Below are 23,302 nucleotides of genomic sequence, written 5' to 3'. Positions count from 1 at the left end.
TGGAAAATTACTGTAGTACTTATCTCTCTGATAAAACTCCCATTTCACTTCAGATAGAGTGCAAATTATATCAACAAGAACATCATTCATGATTAGATGATATGTTTGGTGACACTGCATAGTAAAGTTATTGAATTGTTTTGCTTATAAACAACTGTGTTGTCATTATGAGTGATAGTCTCTGTTCTTAGGGTGACCAGACATCCGGATTTCGCCGAACATGCCCTGCTTTTCTTAGTATTTTGTGGTCGTCCGGCATACCAAATATTGAAATACAGTACGTATATAAGATAAAATCTGAGGTCAAAAGTGGATGTGTTTCTGTTGTTACGTGAAAAATATGCATTTTATGAATTCTGTGCTCTAAAAGAATTTGTTTTGAAGCAAGCTGAAGCATTTTTCTTGGAAACAATAGATTTTCAGTGGAATATATTTTTGAACAGGTTGTGAATGTTAAGTGTTTCCGAACTTTGCTGTACCGGTATATGTCAATTCTTTTGTAATCTTCATCTTACGATGTTTGGTGAAGATTACATTTGTAAAGATTCTTTCAAGCCATAAGCAGTGCTGACTAGATCAGACGCTATGGACAGTACTCTATAACAGAGTCGCCAGTATGAAAGGATAATTCCAAGCCTTTGGTGTGAGACGAACTCGATAGCTCAGTGGTAGAGCGCCTGACTGGAGAACAGGAAGTCGCAGGTTCGATTCCCGCTCGAGGTTGTGAAATTTTTCTTTCATACCATGGCATGATTGTGACTATAATAGTATTTAAATTCATTAATATGTCACATCAACGGACGTGTATACGTCACCAAACATCGTAAGATGAAGATTACATTTGTAAAGATTCTTTCAAGCCATAAGCAGTGCTGACTAGATCAGACACTATGGACAGTACTCTATAACAGAGTCGCCAGTATGAAAGGATAATTCCAAGCCTTTGGCGTGAGACGAACTCGATAGCTCAGTGGTAGAGCGCCTGACCGGAGAACAGGAAGTCGCAGGTTCGATTCCCGCTCGGGTTGTGAAAATTTTTCTTTCATACCATGGCATGATTGTGACTATATGGGTAGTATTTAAATTCATCAATTCTTTTTTTTAATAATCCCACAAAATACCAATGTCGAATATATTTTCACTAATCAACACCCAATGGTCAGATGAAAGGAACAGATTATCAGTAGAAGAAGTAAAGGATATTGAAATAGTACAATATAATTTGAACCATTTTGTATGTGAAGAATTTCACCCTATTTATTGAAATCCCAAAAGCTACTGAAGGGCATTTTTTCCTCTTCACAGAAGTATGAACAATGAAATTGTAAGATTAATAACAATAAATAGCTTTGGTATTGTTTTTGCGTATTGTTTTTATTGTTCTCAGTGAATGAAAAGGAATTTAATGTGTTATCAGACTTTTTTTTTTCAAAATGCTCTGCTTTTTTCCTTCAAATGTCCTGCTTTAGAACATTTTGATCTAGTCACCCTCTCTGTTCTTTCCTTAAAAAAAAAACACAATTTTTAAAATGTATGTAGTCTTAGTGTTGGTCTTCAGTAACTGTTGTTGTTTTTTTAATTATAAAGACAGTAAAAAATGGTGACTTGTCATTATTCATTATGTATTTCTTTTTATGTGAGCCTATTTACGTTGCTGTAGATTGTCCAGATTACTCACTCTTGATTTGGCGTTTTCATTCATTTACATGCCAGACCAATTATTATAGATTGCAGTTTACTTACCGTACTTGGAAGAATTTTGTATTGACAGGCTCCAGCTGATAGTTTACATTATTGTGCATTCCATAACCTCTCCTACTCAAATCTCATCCTCACTGTGGAACCTGTCTTTGACAAACAATTCTCTAAGGTTCAGGTCGCAATGGTATACCTGTTCTATCAAAAATAAAAGAAATGCTATTCAGCATGCTGACCCACCATGGAATGCATAAGTGTCTCCTAAGTGGTGAAGAGGGGTTGTGGTCGGTGGAGTTGTATGACAATCCTCTTGGCAAGGTCATATGGACCCGTTAACCAAAGGCAAGTGTGCTCCTCCAAATAGTTTGGGGGTTGCATGTAGGTGATATAACTGCCATAACATAAAAATATGGTGCGTACATTAAATCAGTTATACTGCATGCTACATGAAGTTACCTCTGCACATGTTCTTGTAAACACGACACAACACAACTCAAAACAGCACTGGTGTAAGAGAACCTGTATTTGTTGTTCAGAAAGGTACAGAGTCAGTAATAGAGTTGCCTAAGACTGTAGTAAGGTAAGACTCAGCAAAACTTGTGAGTACAATGGAAATACCAATACCAATTAGAGAGTTAATTGTTAAGTTGAGAAAGGAGGGACAGTCAATAAGAAAAATAGCAAGAAAATGACAGACAGGCAGATCATTTCAAACACGTTACAAAGAACACATCACAGCCATAACAAAATTACAAAACACTTCCACATATGCAGAACACATCACACATGCTAACCATACATACAGAGACATCAACACAGACACGGAAATTCTACACATCCAACCAAAAAGCCAGAAACTAAACACACTAGAACAGTACGAAATATACAAACACACAAAAACACATCCAAATGAAATACTCAACACACAACTCAATTTCAGAAAACACACGCTATTTGACTCCACATTACACTACACAAACATACCCCCACAGGAAACAAAACAAAAGGCACCAGCAACAACCAGTTCTGATGATGGCCAAGAGCAGGCCGAAACATGTTAACAAGGTAACATCAAATTTAACACGTGAAAGACGCATAATACGTTTTCCGAAGTGATACAGTGTTAAAAATTGTGTAATCAAGATTTATCAAGATATTAAAAAAAAACCTTCTTCTGTACAATATGTTTGGAAAGATACAATGACACAAAATCACTGGTTAGTACAAGTCGATCAGGACGACCCAAGAAATTGGAATCCAACCAAAGACAGGCAGTTTTGAGATCCATCAGAGAAAATCCAAAGATAAGTGCACTGAGACTGGCGGCCATAGTTAAAGAAGATTATGGAGTAGAGGTGATACCTCAAACCATACGTAATGTCATAAAAGAAGAAGGTTACCATGGCCGAGTTGCCCGAAAGAAGCCCTATGTGAGCAACGTCAACAAGCAGAAGAGCATGTTAACAAACTGCAGGACTTCTGAATTCAATCATCATCTTCAGTGGTTCGGATGGTAGGACAGTGATATGGAGAAAGCCAAGTGAACAATTACAGAGCAAGAATTTGTGCCCTACTGTAAAACATAGGGGAGGTAGTGTTTTTGTTGGGGCTGCATGAGTGCTGGAGATTTGGGAAATTTGGTTTTTGTGGATGGGACTATGGACTGGGTACAATATTTCAACATCCTGAAGACGATGCTGACAAACTCAACATCAATGAGACATTTATCTTTCAGCAAGGCATTGACCCTAAACAGATTGCCTGAAATGTGTAGCTTTGGTTGTTGTACAATACAAAAAAACAGCTCTATATTCCTCCCCAATTCCCCGACATGAACGCCATAGGATATTTATGAGATGAAATGAAACGAAGGCTGAAGAAACACAAGATAAGAAGCAAGCAACAATTGAGGGAAAAAATTCTAGAAGAATGGGGCAACATTGAGCCAGAGATAACAAGAAAACTAGTACAAACAATACCTAAACGTATGAGGGATGTTATAAAAACAAAAGGAGGTCCAACTTATCACTGAATGAAGAGGAATTGGTGATTTGAATGCATATAAACTGTATGTACAGAAACTTTTTTTATTATGTTTTTGGTTTTCAATTTCATCTAATGTCATTTACAAGTTTGTTTGCTTATTTTTAAAACTATCGTATATAATTCCGTTAGTATATATCAGGACAATCTATACAAACGGAACAGCACGTTTTTGTTTATATATATATAATATAATTATATGAAAGGGAATAAATTGGTAGGTATGTACGGAGACATTTTTTACTGACTGTGTTTGTACATCAACTGAACAATACTACAGCTAGTGTTACAGAATCCTGAACTCAGGTATATTTGAAAACAACAATGTGTTACTGTACCTTTCTATAATTAAATTATTCGCTATCTTGAAGAAATCAGAAGTAAAACCTTTCTTTAACACATTAAAGGAGAAGTGACGACTATTTTTAAGGTCGTTGTTACCATGAAACTCGTTAGCCTTCATAATGTTTAGCATATTGAACATTATCTACATAAAACTGATATAATTTATTGCCATCCATTGTCTTAAAACATGCAACACCATATATTACATGAATTACAAAAGTATTTTTTCAGTACAATAGGCTATTTGTCTTGTATATCTGGAATCACTGGTGCATTTTCTTCTCTCTTGTTTGTAGGATTACCCCTCAACTGCTCTTCAGATCTGGACTTACTTTATTGCACGTGGGATAATGCCTATCAGGACTTCACTTCCTATACTTGTTTTTTCTAAAGATGGGACATGACATGAGTGCTGTGATCGGAAAAACAACTGAACATCACATAGGATGGGAAATCTGTTGCTATGGTAACAAGAGTTGAGTTGCCAAATTTACAGTTCCCACGTGTTGAGGGCTCAATAGCCCTCTTGGTGCCATTTGTTGTGCACACAATATCAACTATTAAGCTTAATACATTTCGTGTTTCATTTTGTGCCGATTTTTGTATCCCTTTTTACTTTTGCGTCAATCAGCAATTAATGTTTTAACGCCACCCATCTAACCTCAGCTGGTAGCTCGCATTAGCTGACTGTGTGGTCTACCAAATTGACAATGTAGCACTGTAGTTCCAAGTACGACCGCTCAACTGCCATGTTCCATCTTTCGAAAAAAACAGGTATATGAAAGAGTTTGAAAGCCTGCCTGGTCATGGCTGATGATTCCTGTCAGAAATGCGAGAGGAAAATCGTGTCAGGAATCTCCCTTCTGACGAGAACTTTCAAGATAAATGTCAATTTCACACGATGTTATTTTCCTTCTCATGCTCGTCTTCTGAAGGTAGCTTATTCCAGGGCTGCTCATCTGCTGATCCAAACAGCATGTACAATATCCAAGTCACCAGGGTGACAGAAGCCGAGATGTAGAACACAATTGCCCACTGGCTCAGTGTTTCCTGCAACATAAAAGAATAACATTTCGGAATGTGTATTATAATCTTTCTCGTGTTAAATTCTATCGTACCTGGTTAACAAGCTTCAGTCTGTTATTGACCTTCTTCAGAACTGGCTGTTGCTGGTCTTGGTACCTTTTGTTTTGTTTCCTGTGGGGGGTGCGTTTGTGTAGTGTAATGTGGAGTCAAAGAGTGTATGTGTTCTGAAATTGAGTTATGTGTTGAGAATTTCATTTGGATGTGTTTTTGTGTGTCTGTATATTTCGTATTCATTTCCAAATGAAATTCTCAACACGCAACTCAATTTCAGAACACATACACTCTTTGACTCTACATTACACTACACAAACACACCCCCACAGGAAACAAAACAAAATACGCCAAGAATGTAGACTAACATTACCCAGTACACATAATCACATAAGACTAAAGAAGCCATCGCCATGGCTCAGTTGGTTAAGGCGCTTGTCTGCCGGTCTGAAGTTGTGCTCAGGCGCGGGTTCGATTCCCGCTTAGGCTGATTACCTGATTGGGTTTTTTCCTAGGTTTTCCCCAACCGTAAGGTGAATGCCAGGTAATCTGTGGCAAATCCTCGGCCTCATCGTGCTAAATACCATCTCACTATCACCAATATAATCAACGCTAAATAACCTAATAATTGGTACAGCGTCGTTAAATAACCAACTAAAAAAAAAGACTAAAGACTTTAATTCCAAAACCATTGTAATTCTACCTTTAAGTAGGCCATTGAGCTCTCTATATTTTTCTTTTTAAAAATGTCACTCTCTTTCACTCACAAAAGCCGAGAATATGTATATCTTAGTGTTAATCTGCATACCAGAATTTGGTTGAGTTGTTCTCATATCATTGCACAAGTTACTTGCCAAGTAGGAAGAGCTAAAAGTAGAATTGAACAACTTGGTGAGTGGTTTCAGTGAGGGATGTTATATACACAGTGAAGTTGCTGCAGTGTTTGTGTAGCTGTAGAAACAGTGAGCGAAAGTTCCTACTGAATCATTGGATTGAAACCACTCCACCCTCGTACCCTCTGTCTCTTTCTACTCAATATCTCTCTCGCTCTCTCTCTCTCTCTCTCTCTCTCTTCTTCAATCCCTACACATTCCATCTTCTAAGACTGCTGTTGACAGGTTGGCACTGCATAAATTGTTACCACATGTGCTCAGCCACAAATAAAAAGTAGTTCGTGACTAATTTTCTTAGTGATTGAGTATTGCTGTTTTGTGAATTGACCGAGTTATTACTAAATTAGTGACAATGAATAGCTTAACTTTTCTGTTTTGAAAACAGTTTCCTTGATAACACGTACAATTTTATTAGATAATTTAATGAAATTTCACAAGCACATGTATTTAATAGAGAGTAACAGAATTCGCCTTTATCACTGTTACGGTATATCTTTACTAGTTTTTATTTTATAATTTTTCATGCAAAAAAAAAAAAAAAAGCGAAAATTTTTAGTTTATCAAGAAAAATAAAAAAAAAATGCTCATTTGTATATTGAAATGATAGAGGCCAATTTTGTTAAGGCGTTAATTGTGAATAAACTGAAGTAAAAACTATTAAAAAATATTGAAAATTATAATTATTATGAGATGTTTGGGAAACGATTTTTCGCAATGCAGACTGCACCCACCCATTTAATGAACTGTAAGCCGTTAAAGGTAAATTTATTTTTAATTCTAAAATTGTCTGATGATGTAGAAGAATTGTGTAAATATTAGACCGAATTTCAAAATGAAAGGAGTTCAAACATCTGCATAATTAATTGTTTTGCAGGGATAAAGATGTGGGGTGGAGCGCCAACTTGCATGGAGATTATGTTTTCCATATCGTAATTCCTCAGTCTAGGGATGAGAAGCTCTGTAACATGCTGTAGTAGCACTCCCCGTTTACTGTAACAGTCTGTCTTATTCCATTATTGGCCACACCTGTGAAGTAACGGTGGCCCAGTTTTGATTCCCGATCGGGGCAAGTTACCTGGTTAATGTTTTTTCTGGGGTTTTCCCTCAACCCAATATGAGCAAATGCTGGGTAGCTTTCGGTGCTGGACCCCGGACTCATTTCACTGGCATTATCACTTTCATCTCATTCAAACGCTAAGTAAGTTGATAAAGCGTCGTAAAATAACCTACTAAAAAAATTAATGGTGGAGTTAACACGAGTAATTGAGGTTCATTTTCCGACCAAAGTCATCAGTAGGCACTTTCCAACAATGTGGCCTCCGCGATCTCCAGATTTCAATCCAGCCGACATTTGGTTGTGGGATTACCTTAAAGAACGAGTTTTCCTGACACATCCAACAACCCTACTGCAACTGAAAGATGCCATCTCGCAAGAAATTGCCAATATTCCAAGAATTATCTGCAAAATTCTGTGCATGGTGTCACAGACAGAATGCTGTACGTTGAACAAGAGAAATGGCGGACATCTTCCCAATGTTTTGTAAACCCCGTTGTTTGCCCAACATTGTGATGTTTTTCTTTTTTCCCTATCTCAAATATTATAATATTTATAGTGGTTTAATGTTTGAACTGACTTTTGAAATACCCTATATATCACCTGTATTCAATTTTTGTTCCTTTAATTGTGTCTATAACCTGAAATGACTTTATGTAAGTTGATAATATTCGTGAAATATTTTTAATGTGGTGTGATAGAACATTTATTCTCTACTTATATACTTTGATAAGTTGCTGACTGAAACCATATAACCATTTCTTTTATAATTCCAGCTTATCTAAAACCAAATATGACTTTCAGATTTATGGCAACACTAGTTTATTACTGACGATTAGAATGTTGCAATGTTGGAGGCTATTCCCGAGAGAATTCTGTAACACTGACCTTGCCATTGATGAGTACGCCCGTTATGGAGGGAGCAGCAATTCCTAAACAGCTGAGCATGGTGTAAAAGATGCCAGCAGTCGTGCCTGCAAAGTTGTTGCCGAGGTCCAGATGGCTGATGAAGCTGCCACCTTGATACATGCCACATATGGCCACAGCTGCTACTAGCAGGACCATGATGATCGTGGAGTTACAGCCCATGAACGTGATGGTCACTAGAGAGGCAGCACACCCAACAGCACCTGCAGCAGAAGTGTCCATTGCTGTTGTCTGTAGTAGGTACATGATATTTTTTATTTCACCCTTAATCTCAAAATAAACCTGCTGAAGATGCTGAATACTTGGGAATAATTGATGTAGTCGTTTTCTTATTATGTTGTCCAGTTATGCTACTACTAGTTATGTTACTACAGTGCGCCTTATTTCTTTTTTAAAGATGAGTGGAACGGAGAAAAATTCTCTCTGGCACCGGGATTTGAACCCGGGTTTTCAGCTCTACATGTTGACGCTCTATCCACTAAACCACACCAGATTCCCATCCTGATGTCGGATCGAATCTTCTCAGTTTAAGTTCCACCTCTTGGGTTCCCTCTAGTGGCCTACCTTCATGCACTGCTTCATAGATGTATGACAGTGGGACCATGTCCACATTTCTTTTTGTCAGATTGATCGAATATCTCCGACTTTCTCTAGAAATACTGGTAGCCTACTAATCTGTTGCACGTAATAAATCAACTCATAGCTCTTTTATATATTTTATAGCAGTGATTTCCAAGCTTCTTGAAGGTGCGACCCACTTTTGGACTGGACTTTTGTTTGTGATCTTCACTACCATACCAGTACCAATAGCGAAGCTAAGATGTAAATACTAGGCAGGCTGAAAAAATCTGCTTACTTCGTATCTTTTTATACAGCAGATGTTTATCAGCTTTTCTATCAATTTTTTTGTGACACAGACGCCACAAGAGGATGATAACTACTCATTTTCACCCCCAAACGAAATACAGGTAAAACAATATAATTTATTTGCATCAGAGCACCTTGTTAGCCAAGGATATTTCTTATATCGTGAAAATTGAAATTTTCTATGTCTTCTTCCATCCGCTATTTTAATATGTAAATGTGATGTCGATCTCTTATCTCTGTAAGTTCATTTTGTTTCATACATCCAAAAACGGTTTCTCTTTTAATTCTACAATAATGATCTTCATGTTCTCTCAGTATGAACCATTATACACAAAATGAATATGTAACACATATTCACATGCACTTTTGATTGAATTAATCTCAACAACGCAGCACTTTCAGAGAACACCAATATAGTGCACTGTAATATTGTGACAGAAGGCTGGCCTCGTCCTATAGAGAGATGTAGTGAATCGATAACCCCTTACCGTCCCCCCTCAAGCTTGCAAGTCAAGGTCGTAGCCATACCTTTAGAGGCTTTTGCCATAAGCCTCGCTGCTCGTACTGCTCTCTACAACTCCATACTGGAATGATTGCTAACAGTGGACTTAATATATGGAAGGGTCAGAGTGCAATGTGTTACGATATATCGTTATTACGAACTTATAGGTCTACTGTTACTGAGAATAATAACTCAAATTTTTTGGGTAGGCAAAGCCCCAAAGCCTCTTAAGAGCTTTGCCATTGACTAGTACCCCATTCGAAAATTTGAGGAATGCAAAACTGGTAAACGTTTCAATGTTATCAATGACTACTTATCTAATACTCACCAAAGCCATTGAATATGCGGTAAGCTGTTATTTTGGAGATGTAACCCTTCATACGCAGCCATTGAGATAAGTAGCCAAATGCTATATGTGACAGAACGGTGAAAATGTAAGGCAAGGCTGACAAAACACCACTCTGTGAACAGAAATTACATATATATATATATATATAAGTTATATACCGTATCTATATGCCTATCACTACATGTGGTTAAAAATAATACAAACAATCATCACCATGTTAACCTACAGCTTCCAAATCGAAGTGGAGGATTTTACTGAGATATGTAGGCAATTCTGACATCATGGTGTAGCCAACCCAGGCAAATCCTGCGCCCATGATAATATGGGCCCATAGTGGCACAGATGTGAGAATGGCAGCCCATGGCACTGGAGCAGATGTCTGTGAACAAAGATATTCTTTTACAATGTTTATTCCACGATTTTTTGTACGTTACTGGTGTAATTGTTCAATTTTTTTCTTAAGGAACCATCCGCATTCGGGCCATGCATAATCTAGCTTATTGACTTATTGCGTCCTCCTCCTTGTTTTCTACTTTGTAGTATATTCACAGATAGGTAACAATGCTGCCCAATAGCTGATCGATCTTATCTACTGAGAGAATAATATAATGTCTGTACGAACCTTCTTCTTAGTCACCTGGCCGTTTGACCTGAGAATATAGTCTCTTTCCATATTCGAAATCCTAGGATGTTCCTCTGGCGTGTTATACATGAATAAAAACCATGGTACAATGAAACAAACTGAACTTCCTCCAAAAATATAGAATGGTAATGGCCACCCTCCAGCTTCGGCCAGAATTCCAGAAAGCACCATTGAAATGATAGTGCCAAGAGTAACGCCTGTAACAAATCCGAGGAAATAAGGTTAGAAAACAAAGGACTTTTTCTGTTTTTCTTTTTTCTTTGATATACTCATCTTCAGAGTGTACCGAGAGATTAGTTTATACAAATATCTCACCTGTCATCACAATACTTGCAACAAAGGGTCTCTCCTCTACCGTAATCCATTTGGACAAGACGTAGTTCGTGGATGGAATGATCATACCCTACGAAACAAGAAATGAGAATTGGATTGCGTGATCTTTAAAACATTAAATTCCTCCGTTTCTATCACCTTTCTACCCTCAGTTTACAAATATAAATTATCAAATTGATGGAAGTCCACCATTGTGGCTGAGGGATTAGCGAGTCTAACTCTGAACCCAGCGGTCCCGGGTTCGATTCCCGGTCAGGACGAGTTGCCTGGATGAGGTTTTTTCGGGGTTTTTCCCTCACTACTATGGATGAATATCAGGTAACTTTATCAGGCAATTGGAACCCCACTCATCTTCGCCACTTCCTTCTTCCCCCATCATCCTTTCCTCATCATCCCGTTTCACTCTACAGGCGGCCTCCTGGAACTACTGGCTCTCTTGACCGGCCTCCATGGAATGTAGCTAAATGACATTGGATGGCTTCTGCAACGAGCACCCGAGGCGGACCTACTCGGGGGAGGAGTTTCACCTCGGACCGACAGGGAGGCTCTTGGGGGAAGTTGCCGAAGCAGGAATGGTATATGGATTTCTGTCTGCTGTAGGGACCAGTCGTTAGGGAGTCATGTGGTTGAGTTGGTGCGCGTAGGGGATCTATGGCACATAACTCATTCCATATCGAGGGTTAGTGCAATAAATCTCAACAGGTCGCAGTGCTGGGCCATCCGTGCCCCCCCCTCATTTAAATTCCATTCCAAATTGATGGAAAATAATTTTAATTATCTGATCACAGGGCTGATTGAACCAATGATCAACATCATGCTATGGCAATTGATTACAAGGTTCTCAGCAATCCTCTAGAGTATGATTTAGATTTATACATTATGAGAGGGGACTGGTAGATACTTAGTCACTTATGTTGGAGTGTTTTACTCTGGTAACATTGTAGAAATTTGTGGTCATCAACTGACAATGTAATGGTTTCTGCAACAAAACTTCATTACAAACAGCCAAATTCTTCTGACTACATTTCCTATTCTACTGGGGATTTAATTGGAAAGATTGAGCCTCCAATTGTTGCAACTCATCTCGTCGTGCAACAGTTTACAAGTTTTCAGAATTACTGTATTTGAAAAAAATTAAAAATTAAATTAACGACGCTTGCAACTGCAGAGGTTATATCAGCATGGCTGGTATGCCGGAATTTTGTCCCGCAGGAGTTCTTTTACATGCCAGTAAATTACTGACATTAGCCTGTCGCATTTAAATGCACTTAAATGCCATCGACCTCAGCCGGGATCAAACCCGCAACCTCGAGCATAGAAGGCCAGCACTATACCAACTACCAAGGGCGACTGTATTTTAAATGTATGTACAATAGGATGGAGCGAAAACACAGGTACCGGTAATTAAACTTTTATTTCATTTGGAAACTTTAATAGTGCGGAAAGTTGTGTCTTACAGAGATTGAATAACATCTTGAGGGCTCTACATATTCTTATATTTTAGAAATATTTCGTAAATTCCGTAAATTTATTTATTAGTGAAACTGGAATATACCATGCCATTTAGAAAATCTTACTTCATAGATTAATAAAAATGCAATTACTTAATTCCAGAAAAAGGAAAAAGTCACAAAAACAGTCACACACACACACATACAATTCACAGAAATTCACAACTGAATATCATTAATGAAATAATTGAGTTATTCCTTAAAATAACATGTTATGTTAGCTCGTTTTTCCATTTCCAAATCCTAAATAACATATCTCCCTCTTGACAAAATATTATTTCATTCCAACAAACACAGTACTCTCAAGAAACGTTTTAATGTCGTTCTGCACAATACTGACATCTCTGATATAAAAATATGTTTGATACTCTATGTCTCAAATTCAAGATTTTGTAGTTAAGTTCTTGTTCCAGAGAATGCCTCAATTAGTAAGAATTATTCTTTGCCCTGCATGTGACACAAAATAAGACAAGTGTGCTCTGTAAAACAAATGTTGGCAATTTAAATGCTGATTTTAATGTTATGTTTTAGTTTCGTAATTACCCTTTCTTAAAATAATGAAGAAGAAACTAATTATTGTATAAAATATATTATTATAATTTCAAGACTTCTTTTATAAAAATACATACGTGAATGTCCCACATATAACGATGGAATGACCTTGTTATTGTTTTTGTAGAAATATTAAAATGTTCATGAAAAAATATTCTTCTATTAAAATATTAATTTAGACCTTATATGCACAATGGTACTTAAAACTCTAGATTAAGACAAAATTTTCAGAAGTTCATATTTTGGAGTGTCATATGCAACATTAATTTTGTATTGTACAAAATTTCAATCTTTACATATCACCAATTTAGAAAGTTATGACAATTTCTATACTGGTAATATATCACATTCCTGTGACACCAAACACAGGGATATTCCTACTTGAAATAAGTTAAATTGGTCAAATAGTAGTGTTATTTGGTATTCACCTTACCGAAGCAGCTCCAATCACCACCCTGGTAGCAATGAAGGCTGCGACATGCAATCTGGCTGTCAGAGGACTCAGCAGTGTGAACACCCCAGCAAGAAACACTCCTGGACCAATCACGACTTTGGAGCCCAGAATCTCACTCAACCTGCCTCCCAATAGCTGTGTTGCCACATAACCATAGTAGTAAGCTGACAGTGTGTAGCCCTGAGTTTCTTCATCCCAGTCAAACTCTCCTTCCTAGAGATACATTATGAGGTACATAAAATGATTTAGGCCTATCTATTTTATTACATAATTTTATATAGTAGGTATATCACGTATTAAAAGCACTTGTGCATTAATTAATTTATGTAAATGTTTGTTAATTTATCTATTTACTTGGATTAACTATGGTTAATTCGAATAACTTTTTAACAAAGAAAGGATGAATGTGTGATACCACGCATATATTCAGTTTCTCCTTTCAATTTTATTACCGGTATGACATTCCTTCATTTTCAACTATCTTTTTATCGACATTTCCAGTTAAAAACCTTCATGAATGGATGAATGGGTGGATTGGGTGGATGGGTGGATGAGTGAATGGATGGATGATTATGTACAAATAGGTACATACCTGTACATAAACAAGTAAACACCAGTATGTAAATAAATAAGACAATAATAAATACAAATGATTGATAAAATGGCAGACTTACTAGTGTTTATTATATAAGCAAGTGTGGCGTACAACTGTTTCGGTGTATACTGTACACCATCATTAGAGCCTACTAGATCTTGGCGTCATCTTGATATCGCTGCCTGTTGTAGGGGTGTGTTTGCATGTTGAAAAGTGGAGTCAAATAGTGAGTGTGTTCTGAAATTGATCTGTGTGTTGAGAACTTGATTAGGGTGTGTTTTAGTGTCTCTGTATATTTCATATTGTTCTAGTGTGTTGAGTTTTTGGTTTTTGGGTTGTATGTGTAGGATTTCCATGTCTGTATTTATGTTATTTTATGTATGGTTAGCATTAGTTATATGTTCGGCATATGTAGATGTATTGTGTCCTCTGGTTATTGCTTTAATGTGTTCTTTGTAGCATGTTTGGAATGATCTAATTGTCTGTCCAATGTAGAACTTGTCGCAATTATTACATGTGCGTTTGTATACGCCTGTGGGGTTTTATTTATTTATTTGTTTGTGTGTTGAGATGTCTTTGTAGTGTGTTTTCTGTTCTGTATGTTATGTTGTATTTCTGCTTTCTGAATGAAGATGCGATCTTATGTGTGCTTTTGTTTTCGTATGTTAGTGTGATGTATTTCTTGTGTTCTTGTGTTTGTGTGTTTTTGTGTTTGTTAAGTTTTTGTTTTGTCTTTCTTATGACGTTGTCTATTATGTTTGAATTGTAACCATTTTCTTGTATTGGATTGTGTTCACTTCTTCATTGTAGTGTTGTTGGCTCATGGGTATGTTGAAACCGAAACAGCTGTAAGCCATACGTGCTCAGGGCCGCCGACAGAATTTGTGGGCCCTTATGCAATACTGTACTCGGATCCCCGTTGAAAAAAGTAACAATTACAAGTTACCAGTTATTCTAACCATAATAATTATTTGCAAAATAAATAAGAGCTAACCCCATACACAGATACGAACTTAAAAATATACACTTCTATTACATTGAAAACTTTTAGCAAAACTTCACATTAGTGCAATATACTATATTCATAAAACATTATTCCTAAACATCTGTAATTTCTAACTTGCAGTCCAACATCAACAAACAACTCTCCTTGACTTCACTGGTGCAAAATCATCAATTATATCATCAAAATTTAAAGACCTAGCAAGATTGCTCTCCAGACTAAGGAGCCAAGGTTACTCAGTCGTTCTTGATACATTGTTGATCTGAATACATTTTTTATTTCCTTCAATTTGTTGAAGGATCTTTCAGCATCAGCAACTGTCATGGGAATTTTATAGAATATTGTAATGATTATACAAATATTTGGAAATAAACTGTCCAGTTTTAATTCCCTCAGACTATTTTTAGGAGATTCGTAGGTTTCAGTGGGGTTGGCCCTAAATTAGAGGCATGAATTGATTTTAAATTTTTCGGCTCATCACTGGTCTCTTTGTTAATGTCTCCATAATATTTTTCACGCAGTCTAGCACCCATATTAATATCTCCCAATTTTTTCAGTCTCTCCTTGTGCTTCTCAGCTCCCGACTTATGCTTGTACTTGTCCATTGTGCAGTTAAACTATAACCGGTAATACTAATAAACAGAATTCACTAGACAAACGACAACAAAAAGACGAAAGTTTTGACACGAAACATACAATGTACTGAAATGGAATCGTGATCCTGCGACTTCAGTTTGGAAGAGTCCACTAGCATATTGAAGTGGGCCAGCAGGGATGGTTAAAAAGGACAAGCCAATAAATAATTGAACGTGTTCAGTACAAGCGACAAGAACATAGTTCAGGCAAATGCCGGGGCCCTCAATTGTCGTATCGGTGAACGTTAATGTGGGAAACCGATGTTCTATTATATAAAAGTCTAATATTTACATATGAAGTGATAATTTGTATTAATTCTACTATTGTTGAGTTAATAATATATGTCAAATTTATGTAACAAATGTTCTTACAAAATTTTATAGTACCAATATGTATCTATGAATAATTATTCATGATAATGAAAAGTAATCAGACTCACTTAATCTGACGGGCCCTTACTGCTCACGGGCCCATATGCATTCGCCCCCTTTGCCCCTCCTTCTCGGCGGCCCTGCACGTGCTTATATAATTAACACTAGTAAGTCTGCCATTTTATCAATCATTTGTTTTTAAGTGTTAAAAGTAGTGTACGCAAGATTCAAGATGGGATAATAAATAAATATATACTGGTATTTACTAAATAAATAAATATGTCCACTCACGTGTGTATAATAATTTATTTACGTAAGTTACTTTTATTCGCCTAATCTTTGGCCACATCTTACACTACTTAATGATGTAAACAGTTTGTGCTTGCAGTTAAGTTGTGTGTCTTTAAACTTACATCGACCAGTGATTCGTTTTTGTCTTCTGAAACGGGACATACGTCCAGCTGCTCTTTGCTGCTTGGTATCATTCTTATGATGTCATGCTGAGGTTCTGGTGTGCTTTCGGGAGCAGTGCGGACCATTGCCACAATAACAACAGACAGGTCCAATTTCATCGTATATTGCAGCATGATGCTAAAGAAGCACATTGCTGCCACCACATAACGAGTTGGAATGAAGTTGAACATCTCTCCTGTACAACAGATGCACATATACGTGTCAATGAGCATATTAACGAAACAACTAGAATGAATGTGTATGTATAAAGATTTGTTCAAATCGAATTTGATTCCTTCTACGATGCAAAAAGGATTTTATTTAGTATTGTCCTATTGGACAATGAAGAACAACACTTCGAAACTAGTCGCCAGGTAAATTTTTAAATATTAACACAATAAATGAAGTTGGAAAGTTAATAAGTGGTATGTAAGTGTTAAAAGTGTATCTAGAAAAATGAAGAAGTTCATTTACTTTTATTTCATAAGAAAATTATATCTTCTATCACGGAGTACAACAGCAAACAGTCTGAAAAATAATGGACACCTCTTGTCTGACCAATTTTGAGCTGAATAAACAAGAACAATATTAAAAGAATATAAATTATTCGAATCATATAGATGTAGTATACTGTATTACGTCAGTGCAATATTCCTAGTAAAATCTCCATAAAAATCTCTAAATAGAACCAGTTATTAGCATGTACAAGATGCAGACAGTTACCTGCAGTTTTCTTGAAGATCTGCTAATCAGATATGTCAATGAAGTGTGAATGATTGCCGTTGTTGAGTCAACAAGCTATATTATATACTATACTTTCTTTGTTTCTCATTTGTCATGACTTATCACTGAAGTGTATGTAGGCTTTTCCAACTCTTTAGCACATTCCTCGGGCTTCATATCAGATTGAGAAGCAAGTACTCACTATCTTGCAAGCGCTTTGTTCGGTTCAAGTTTGTTAAGCGCGACAAGAACCGAAGTCTGCTTTGAAAAAGCAGATCTATCCAGCTCACTCGAACCTGCTCCTTCAAGCTGTCTGGCCTCTCCTACTCTACCCTCCCATCCCTTCATGCTTTTAGCTGCATATAGATTTTAGGACAAATCTTGTGAAGTTTTATTTAGGTGTAAGGATAGGTAAGTTTTATTACAAAATTATCAATGATTGGTTGATTGGCAAACTTACCCGTGTTAAATTACATAAGCAACTGTGACTTACAGCTCTTTCCGTGCTTTTTCACACCAGCCTAGGCTCTGAGGATGGCGTGAAGAAGCACCGAAACAGCTGTAAGCCACAGTTGCTTATGTAATTTAACACGAGTAAGTTTGCCAATCAACCAATCATTTATATTTAAGTGTTAAAAGTAGTGTACTCAAGATTCAAGGTGGACAAAATTATCATTAAACATCCACAGAAATATATGTATATGTTGATAAATCACATTTTGTTTTAAAAAAATATGTGACAGTTTTTACTAGTATACCAATTACCAACAGAAAATAGCTATAATTACATTCTTCACATTATACGGTAGGTACTCAAATAAATCACAGTTGCTCGGTAACAATAGATGTGTGACTGTATGGATGATGAAAGTATTATAACATGAACACATAATAAAATAAATTGTATAAGTCCATGAAAATAAACTACCGGTACAGTACTTCATTTTCATACTACACATTATTATAACTTATCTAACCTTATATGAATTCGTTTTTATACTACAGATGTAATATTCAATCTGAGAATGGATAAGATTATGTCATTTTCATATTACACATAATAAACTTAGAATACACTACATGTTAATAAATAGAAAAAAAATATATTTCATTTTCATACTGTACCGGTACATAATTACAACTTATACTATCCACTCTGTTAATAAATTAAATAAATAATATCAAACCTGTTATGAAAATGTTTTCATTTTCGTAATATACATACTGTAATTATAACATACTATCCAACCTGCTAAATAAAATAAATTATTTCATTTTCATACTATGGTACACATTATCTTCGTGCATCACAAACATTATGTTCGGTTCATTTTGTCGAGTATGGTGAAGTTCGATATTTGCCTATGTTCGCTTTGCAGAAGGAGACCTATCATGTTTGTTCCCCAATATTATGAAAATATCTGCTGTCATCTTCCATCCCTTCATGCTTTAAGCTAGCATCATGCATTAGCTACAGGCGTTATGTTCTGTTCAAGTTTGTCGAGTATGATGAAGTTCAATATTCACCGATGTTCACTCTCTCGTGTTTGTTCCTCTTTCTTATAAAAAATTTCGCTATCCTCTGCTCCCACTCACTCATGTTTTTACCGCTTATGGATTTTAACACAGATCTTGTGATTAGTTTGTCATATGAAATAAGACGAAGTTTGTAAAATCTTAGTTGCTGCTCCCATATTTGAACATTTTAGGACACTATTTCATATGAAATAAGACGAAGTTTATAATGGTTTGGTTTCTTCTCTCGTGTTTGAACATTGCACAGTACTAGACGGTACTATGAACATACGCGTTTTTTAAGTATATTTTGTTTCATTTATATATATATATATATATATATATATATATATATATATATATAGTGAATGTTTAGTAATATTAATAATAAGAAAAATTATCTATATTCATTACTATGCGTAACTTCGCCAGATATGTGCCTGACATCCTTATGCAGCTAAAACATAGTAATAGTAATTTATTCACTATAAAGATCTTTACAAATCATGGCTTCGTCAATCTTATTTCTAAGTCTTAATCTAGTTTCTGATTATACTATAGATATATTTATGAATTTGTAGCTTTGTTATTGCAGGACATCTGCTGACATGATTTAAGAAGAATTGTATCTAAGATAGTATAATAATAATAATAATAATAATAATAATAATAATAATAACAACAACAACAACAACAACAACAACAACAACAACAACAACAACAACAACAACAACAACAACAACAACAACAACAACAATAATAATAATAATAATAATAATAATAACAGCAATAACGACCTATATGCCTTCACAATTACACATTAGTAGGCACTTTCATGCAAGGTCTAAATACATAAATTCCTCTACAGTATATGGCATATGATGCAGCAGCAACCTGTTGACCATGCTTTTAAACTTCTTTTGTTTACTACTTATTACGGAGCTTGGAATTTTATTATACATATTTATGCCTCTATGTAAAATACGGTACTTTTAAGACTTGTGGTAATTCTATGAGTGGACAGATGGATATGACTTGATGTTCTTGTTTAATACATGTGGTAGTCTGAATTCAATTTGAATTTTGCTTTGTTTTTATGAATGAAAGACACTGTTTCTAGAATGTATATACAAGGTACTGGCAGAATTTTGAGTTCCCTAAAAATTTTTTTACTTTGCGACCTTATAGGTGCTTGTTTCATAATTTTTATAATTTTCTTCTGTAGCTTAAAAATTTCCGTAATTTTGCTTGTTGCGCTCCATAATGGTATGCCATACTGAATCTGGGAATGTATATAGCCAAAATACATAGATCTGAGAACTTCATTAGAGGTTGTTTTGTTTAAAATTCTGAAAGCATATATATAGCGGTTCAATTTTTCTATAGTTTTCTCAACATGACAGTTCCAGGTTAAAGCAGAGTCAATCCAGATGCCTAAAAATTTTGTATTTTTAACTTCCATTATGTCTTTATCATTTATTTTGATAGGAGTAGAATTTTGATCGCTGCTATTGTTAAAGAGTATGTAAACAGTCTTACTAATATTCAGTTGTAACTTATTTTGCTGAAGCCAGTTTTGGAGGTGGCCATTGCTCTGATTGACTGTACTTAGCAACTCATTTTTATCGTTAGAATTAAATGGCATATTTGTATCATCAGCAAACAAAACATAAGGCGCAGGAGAGGAGGAACTAAGGAGAAAGGCACCGAACATATGTAAGAAAGGAGAAAGATTGAACAAATGCAAAGGGAGCTTCAGTTCTACAGAGACTCGGCCAACTTCAACCGAACATAAGGACTCTGACCGGTTTTCAACAGACTCGGTTATTTTAGTGTACATGCTTCATTTCCAGTACCGGTACTGCTGGATGCCTAATGAGTAGGGTGAAGTTCCTAGTACCTTGATATCCCCTTTCATGTTCGAACATATGCACGACAAATTGTGATATCATGTGATTATGCCAACATAATTCATAGGAATTAAAAATAGGAAGTGAAACGTAGGTATTGTCAATAGGAATGCCATGGGGAAGGACTCCCACAACATGTGTGGCAGTGTTATTCGAAATTTAAGTTGGTGGAAGAATTTTCAACCTGAGATTAAAATTATGTATCATTTCTGCTTCGCATTAAAAATTATAGTAAAAGTAACATTTTATTTATGTAATAACCTGAAGATGCTTAAAATATATATGTAACAGGAATGGAAAAGATTTCATTTTTGATGTGGAAAGTGTTTAAAAATTTGTATTTTTCCATATTCGGCGAGAGTAATAATGGAAAAAGGATATACATCTTGATTACACAACTTTTAACACTGTATCACTTCGGAATATGTATGATAAGAACTTTCTTGTGTTAAATTTTAACGTAACTTGTTAACATGTTTCGACCTATTTTCGGTCATCTTCGGAACTGGCCGTTGTTGGTCTTGGCGCCTCTTGTTTCCTGTGTGGGTGCGTTCGTAGTGTAGAGTCAATAGGTCGAAACATGTTAACAAGGTACGTTAAAATTTAACACAAGAAAGTTCTTATCATACATATTCCGAAGGACAAAAAGGATACTAAATTTAAGAATAAGCATATATTATAGTTTGAGACACTTTACCACAGTATCAAATAAAAAGTTATTGGAATAATTTGGAAAATGTCTGTGTCGAATGCAATATGAATTTTTGATCATCGTCTGGCATGGAGAAACAAAATAATGATAAATGGCAGTTGGTTTCTAATGCTTTAGACCAGCCATTTTCAACTGACGTGTCAGGAATGATCCATAGATGTGCCGCAAGAAAATGAAAATAATAAAGGTTGCCATAGCAAAAATTGGAAAAGTAAAAGTAAAAAGAGTACTAGAAAAAAAAATGAGTCCACAAGAGTCAACTTTCAGCGAATGTGGCACAAGTCTATATTTAGTAAACACATTCCCTCCTAAAATCCTCCAAATTCCCCCGTGGTTGGGAACCACTGATTTAGATTATATGAGTGTGCCACAGGTGTTACACCTTTAGTGTGTTCCAAGTTGAAAAAGATTGAAAAACGCTGCTTTAGACAAATGTTAGTTTACTTTAGAGTACATTAAACTTTTGCTTGAAAGTTGCCAACTTATATAAATGTAAATTTGGCTCGTGAGTGACAAGATGTGTTGTTGTTGTTGTTGTCGTCGTCGTCGTCGTGGTCTTCATCGCATGGCAATTAGTTGATTTGCATCATTCTTTCTCTAGCTTCCCAATAAAGTGCTTCATTGTTGTTGTTGGAGTTTAGTTTGTCACAGAAGAGAAGGTACTGTTTGTTCAAAATTTCATTTTTGTTACATATTGGGCAGTTAATTATACATTGGCGTAGCCAGACTAATTATTTTGGGTGGGCCCAGATATGCAGGGTTTAGAAAGTACCTGACCCATGTCCTGACAATGCTGCTGCCATCAACTCTCTTGAAACTCATTCTCGGAAGTCTTATTTAATAACATACAAAATTATGACAAACAATCATGCAAGGGATATCTATTTAAACGCTTCATAAGGTGAACTGGAGCTGTCGAGATTTCCTAGCAATGAATCTGTCGATCGCTGATGATAGGTCCTTCAACAAATCCCAACTTTTCTCCCTCTCAAAGGATAAAATTGCTAGATTGCAAAGCCTTGTGCTTGACATGATTGTCGAATTTTTCTTCGTTTCAGAGCTTTGAAAAGTTTTATATCATTGCCTTAATGAAGGACGAACATTTACTAATATCTATTTTTGGGGATTGAGGTGCTTTCGATAATGAATTTGCAAGAGCAAGAATATCAGCTAAAATACCAAATGAAATGAAGTGTCAAATTTTTCTAGCTGATGTAACAATTCAGTAGCCTCCACAGCTTCCTTCTTTTTATCGCTGCCAGACAATTTTTTAGGCCCAACCCAACACAGTTAAATTGGCTCTTGAAGAAATGAACGCATCTTTAACTTCTTTCTTACCTTAATGCTGTCTAATGTAAGTATTGCTCTGGATCCATGGTTTAGTTTTAATGTTGAGTATTTTCCATAAAAAAATATGAAATTTGCATTTTTTTGGACGGGCTTGGGCCCACCTGGCCCGCCCACTGGCTACGCCACTGTAATTATTGCTGTTAAATTCATTTTGTTGAGATGTTCAATGAGACAGTCATGTCCTGTAAACAATCGGAAATTTCCTACTGCTTGTCTTCGAGGTTTCTTTTTTATAATGTGTCTTTCTTCATTCACTTTTTCATACAGTTCGCCTTTCAGTTCTTCAGCATTGTTGTTTGTGTCCAGTCTTCTGCAGTGGTCACTTATGAATTATCGTTTTGTTGGGATTTTTGCGCTAAAGGCATGCTTTGCTTTACTTTGCTTTAATTTGGGTACGGTAGCTTTTATGTAATTCGCAGGAGCTCGTGTAAAGGTGGTTAAGTATGAATTGGTTAAAGCAGGATAAGTAAAATTTTGAACCCTCCCTGATTACTTCTGTTCTGTGTTAAAGGGATCAAATCACACTTCCATCCATGATGCAGTTACTGTCCTCCATATTTTGTAACAAAGGGGTTTTATTCAGTACCAAAGGAGATAAGTTTACATATCTTACAATTTCACTTAACCCTCTTTACACAAGCACCCGTGAATTTATCGGCTTCTTCATTGCCACGCAGACCCACATGGGGTAGTTTTTCTGATGTTTTGTTGTTATTATTGGATATGTTCTCTAATGCTGCTCTGAAATCTGACAGAATTACAATTTTTTTCTTTATATGTGGCCTT

At 35.9% G+C, this 23,302-nt stretch overlaps 1 protein-coding gene and 1 long non-coding RNA gene across 2 annotated transcripts; one reads left to right on the top strand and one right to left on the bottom strand.

Annotated features, from left to right (window-relative positions):
- Window positions 1–114: 114 nt before the first annotated feature.
- Window positions 115–8,349, top strand: LOC138695987 (uncharacterized). Its single transcript, XR_011331208.1, has 2 exons — window positions 115–277; window positions 7,915–8,349. It is a non-coding gene; the product is annotated as an uncharacterized lncRNA (long non-coding RNA).
- LOC138695985 (sialin-like) lies at window positions 3,782–17,180 on the bottom strand. The gene is made up of 9 exons (XM_069820421.1): window positions 17,030–17,180; window positions 16,267–16,502; window positions 13,228–13,461; window positions 10,714–10,801; window positions 10,378–10,595; window positions 9,982–10,134; window positions 9,735–9,867; window positions 7,999–8,240; window positions 3,782–5,136 (listed from the first exon to the last, which is right to left on the bottom strand). Exons 2-9 carry the CDS (start codon window positions 16,495–16,497, stop codon window positions 4,981–4,983), a joined length of 1,455 nt encoding a protein of 484 aa, XP_069676522.1. The 5' UTR covers window positions 16,498–16,502; window positions 17,030–17,180; the 3' UTR covers window positions 3,782–4,980.
- Window positions 17,181–23,302: the final 6,122 nt, after the last annotated feature.

This window comes from Periplaneta americana, chromosome 3 (assembly GCF_040183065.1).
Source record: "Periplaneta americana isolate PAMFEO1 chromosome 3, P.americana_PAMFEO1_priV1, whole genome shotgun sequence".
Classification (NCBI taxonomy): domain Eukaryota; kingdom Metazoa; phylum Arthropoda; class Insecta; order Blattodea; family Blattidae; genus Periplaneta; species Periplaneta americana.
This window is presented reverse-complemented; position numbering and strand designations above follow the sequence as displayed.

Bases quoted from the DNA above. Each gene is read 5' to 3' on its own strand.
- LOC138695985 (XM_069820421.1), bottom strand. From the start codon at position 16,497: ATGTTCAACTTCATTCCAACTCGTTATGTGGTGGCAGCAATGTGCTTC. The intron at 10,802-13,227 runs GTAAGGTGAATA...CTTGTTTCGTAG, and splicing joins TGGTGATTGGAGCTGCTTCG to GGTATGATCATTCCATCCAC. The intron at 5,137-7,998 runs GTCAGTGTTACA...TTTATGTTGCAG, and splicing joins GCGTACTCATCAATGGCAAG to GAAACACTGAGCCAGTGGGC.